General features: G+C 49.4%; 1 protein-coding gene across 2 annotated transcripts in view; it reads right to left on the reverse strand.

The window, feature by feature from the left end:
- Positions 1-822: 822 nt before the first annotated feature.
- LOC121489225 (AP-3 complex subunit sigma-2) overlaps positions 823-4,529 on the reverse strand; it is a 58,191-nt gene continuing 54,484 nt past the window's right edge. For both annotated transcript variants that reach the window (XM_041751971.1, XM_041751972.1), the window contains 2 exons: positions 3,466-3,573; positions 823-1,776 (listed from right to left, as the gene is read on the reverse strand). In XM_041751971.1, the coding sequence (XP_041607905.1) occupies positions 1,648-1,776; positions 3,466-3,573 (237 nt within the window). In that variant the 3' untranslated portion in view covers positions 823-1,647. The remainder of the gene's footprint in view (positions 1,777-3,465; positions 3,574-4,529) is intronic.

The raw sequence follows: 4,529 nt of genomic DNA on the forward strand, positions 1-4,529 counted from the left end.
TCACAAGGCCGTACGGTAGGTGCAAAGTAAGTATCAGTCTTCTTCCTTCTTATTCCACATTCGGAAATGTGAGGGGAGGAGGGGGTATGAATGTGCTGAAATGTCTGCTAAAAAAAATTAAACCCTCCAAAAAAAAATGGTATCAGTGGGGACATCAGATAGAGTAACCTCCATCTCTGACAGAAGAGGGCCTAACTTCTGATCACCACACTCGTCTCCCAGGCTATCAGGGACAGTCTGAAGGAGTGAGGACAAGAGACTGCAGGGAGCAGTGGGCGCCAAGGACAGAAGCACTGTGGTCCCATGGGCGCCACCTCAGATGGGCTCTGCAGCAGCAGGAGACTCAGGTGGGCAGTCTGGGCCCTCTGTCAGCAGGCACAGGAAACCTCCAGACTGGGGGGCTTTGCCATGATGCAGTGAGCTCCCTAACATCCTGAGACCTGGCCCCCTGACGCAGCACAGGAAGAGGCACTACTCTAAAGTGCAGTTTTAGCTCTAAATTAACCACAGAAAGAAAGATTCTCAGCACACAGAAAAATTTACAAGTTTCCAAAGCCAGCTATGGGAGGCAGTCACCTGAGGGGAATGACGAGGGCCCATAAGCAGAGCTTAGGAAGGGACTCCTCCCAAGTTAGGGAGATGATGCTACACAGCCACCGGTCCTGGCCAGCATGCTTTCCGTGTCCCCAACCTCCCCAGTGCCAGTTCTAGAACAAGTGATCCCAGCTTAGGCTCTCATACTCCACAAACTGGTACAGATGGCAATGGCTTTCCTGTATGGAGAAAACTCATCATTTATAACACAGCAACTGACCCGTCTGCTCCTCGTGAGAAGAATGTATTTTAAACCTCGAAAGAGTCATAATTCTGAGATGTTCACATGTTGTCAGCTTTGCCTTCCACAGACACGGGGCCTCTCCCTGTGGATGAGGGACCCTGTGGCTGTGCTGAAGAAACAGCCGTGGGGAAGGGGGTGTTCTCCCTCCTGGCATGCGCCAGGTTCATGATCTGGAGTGTGTCCTGGGCAAACCGAGCTAGGGCAGTGGCAGTGAGGGAAACATTCTGTAGGTGGTGGTAACCAGAAAACTTGCCTATACGAAAGAACTCTGGGCATGACAACCCTAGTAGAGCCAGCAGGCAACTCCAGTTCTCATAAAACTCTGCCCTTATTTGCCACTCACCACGTACCCTCATATGAAGTGTCAGCCTTCTCCTAGCTATGGCACCCTGCCAGCAAGTGAATGCTATAGGACCCAAGAAGCCTCGCAGTGCTAAGGATGAAGACTCTAGTCAGGGAATGTCCTAGTGGTGGGTTCTAGGAAGCAGGTGGGTCCCAGTATAGTGCCCAGTCCCTGGAAGTGGCTACAGGCGTGAGGTAAAGGTACTGGCTCGGGCACACTGATCCCCACGGAGGAAGCCAGGGCCCCCTCCCACATCTGCAGCAGCCACATGTATCAGAGGCTGGCAAGGTGGCACATATGAGAGCCAGGTACATGCTAGCCCTGAACCCAGGACTCCCTCCCACCCCCAACTCCACGGCTGCAGGTGTCAGGGCCCAGGGCCTGACCCTTCTAAGGCTCAGAGTGGGCTCTGTGGCAGGACCAGCTTGACTTGCTTCAAGGACTGCAGTTCAGTAGCTGTGGACTCTCAGACAAACTGGGACAGGTTGGGGACTTTGATGTTCAGATCACCAATGTTGATGTTGCGAGGAATCTCTGGCAGATTGATGTTTTTCACAGCAGACACGGCCCGGGCAGGGGCTGCGGAAAGGCCACCCTGAGGAGAGACAGGAGGGGCGTGAGACATGCTCAGCATCATCTGCCTAATGCTTAGGAACACAAGTATGGAGACCTGGAACCGTCCACACTAAGTATACACAATGTGTGTTTTGATTTTTCCTCCTTATCCCTCAAAGATAGCCAACATAATGATCTTGAGGTTAGATGGGAGCTGTGGGGTAGGGACCTACACTCCGTGCTCTCAGAGGAGCTGTGGCTTATGCAGTGTGTAGCCCCAGCACCTAAGAGTCCCCTGCATGCTGCAGGCGCTTAATAAATGCTTGCTCCCATAAACCTGAGATGGTTTAACCAAATCATAGTATTGGGGCACTTTTCAGGCTCTGAAACAAAATGCTTTCTTGAAGAGACTCTCAGAGACAAGTGTCATCACAAGGAAATTCATTCATTCATTCATTCATTCATTCATTCATTCATTCATTCATTTCACAGGGAAATTCTTAAAAGTAAAAGGAAGTCAGCGCTTCGGGCAACTGCTTGCCAACTAACACAGTGAGATGGGAAAGAGCTGGCTTTGGAAATGTCATGTGGCGACAAGATGGGAGGAAGGATGTGGGTCTGATGTACCCACACCCATAGAAAGGCTGGTTAATAAACAGAGGAAGGTGTCCATGTTTGGCACGCCCCTCTGGCTCATCCATGGAGGGCAGAGAAGGGGAGGAACCAATAAGACTTTCAGAATCATTTCCTCCTTAGTGACTGCTTTTAGGAGACCAACTCCAGTTACACTCTCGCCCAGCACGTCTCCATTCTTCCGCTTTCCAAACCCCTTGCCTCTGACTCACTTACTATTCCTGGAAGCTTCCCAGCCTGTATCTCTAAAAAAACTGTCATGCCACTCTAGCTGTGGTCTGGAAAAGCTTCTTTAGCAGGGCTACCAGTCCTCACAGACAGAGGAATTCCTGGTTTTACAAGATCAAGTTCCATTACGAGGCAATGAAGCCTTTAAGACACTCAGCTCGTTAAAGAGGTAACTTCTTTTGCTCTCTCTGTCATGTATGAAGGTATATGCCTGTAGCCTCTACTCTCTGGTAAGGCTTATGGAGGTGACAGAGAGACTTCAGATGAGTAGGACAGAATTTATTGTGAGTTTTTTTTCTTTTAAGTAACCTCTATGCCCAACGTTGGGGTCCAAACTTAGAATCCCAAGATCAGCATGCTCCATCAACTGAGCCAGCCAGGCATCCCTACTGAGCACTATACAGTGTTATTTGCAAACACTCTACTGCCCGAGTATAAAGCTAACTGGAAATAAGGAAACTGGCAACTCTGAGGTCTCAAAGACACCACAAGAAATGGCCATGGGTAGATCAGACTGCCATAGCACTAGGAAACCATGCTGGGACCAGGAAAGGGCATTCTGGCTCCCTCCAGGGAATGTACAGCTTTGAAAGGAGGAATGACAAACCACAAATATGGGCCATAATCCCCATGTTGTTTGTCTTCCAGTGCCATCTGACTTTTCCGTTCATACTTTTAGCCGTAATTCTTACATGTTTAATTTTCACCACTGGCCTTCATATCAATTGGTTTTGATGGACCAAGGAAGAAAGAAGAGCATAAATATCCCTAAGGTTCCATAGCAACACAAGCCAACACACATATCCATTCCCCATTCTGCCTCAGTCTCTTCGAACTGGCTGGGGCAAAATCATAGCGATGCACTCACCTCGGATTTCTCCAGTCTGTTTTGAGCTTCAATCTGAGCCACAATTTCATTCATGTTGGTTTCCAATACCATCCCACCCATCACCACCTCCTGAAGGATGTAGTGCACCTAAAGGGGAAATAAAAATAAGAAGGGTTAGAGCACTCTGTGGTAGCTGGGGTGTGGCCCAAACAGAGACCTCACGGCTTTTCCTTCACCAGCCCAGCAGCTGGACCTGACACTAGCTCCTGATTCCCAACAGATATCTGAGCCCCTTGGTCACTGACCTCTCCAGTGAGAGCAGACAGATGCCCCGCACGTCTCAGCATTCTCTAACAACCTCTTCCATGAGCAGTGATAGCTCATTCTTACCGGCTGAACTGCCTGGCCACACTCAAGGCTGAGAGCACAGGCTCCAAAGTCAGACAGATCTTATTTAAATTTCAGCTCCGCTCTCTGTCTTGTTCTCAATCAATCTCTGAGTGATTTTGGGCAAATTACCCTTTCAGTTCTCCAATTTCCTTCCAAAATTGTGAGGACTGACTGCAATAACCTGTATCTAACACCTGGCCTGATGTCTGCCCCACAATGGATTCTTTTTTTTTTTTTTTTTTTTTTAAAGATTTTACTCATCCATTCATGAAAGACACACACACAGAGAGAGAGAGAGAGAGAGAGAGAGAGAGAGAGAGAGAGGCAGAGACACAGGCAGAGGGAGAAGCAGGCTCCACACAGGGGCCCAACATGGGACTTGATCCAGGTCTCCAGGATCATGCCCTGGGCCGAAGGCAGGCACCAAACTGCTGAGCCACCCGGGCTGCCCCCACAATGGGTTCTAAATGAGTCAGGATGGCTTTCATTACTAGTATCCCCATCATTGTCACCATTGATGCATCCCATCAGTCCAGCTGTGGCAGAACAAGCCCTGCCCAAGGGGTGTCTCCCCTTAGCCTTCCTAAGATAGACCCTACAGAGCCTGTGCTCTACCGGGGGCAAAACAGGCCACTCCTTTGTACTTGTCTTCATCCCTTCCTTAGAGCCTGGATAAGAAACCAGCCTCAGCATGAATACTTCTCTGGTCAGCA

Source organism: Vulpes lagopus, chromosome 4 (assembly GCF_018345385.1).
Source record: "Vulpes lagopus strain Blue_001 chromosome 4, ASM1834538v1, whole genome shotgun sequence".
Classification (NCBI taxonomy): Eukaryota; Metazoa; Chordata; class Mammalia; order Carnivora; family Canidae; genus Vulpes; species Vulpes lagopus.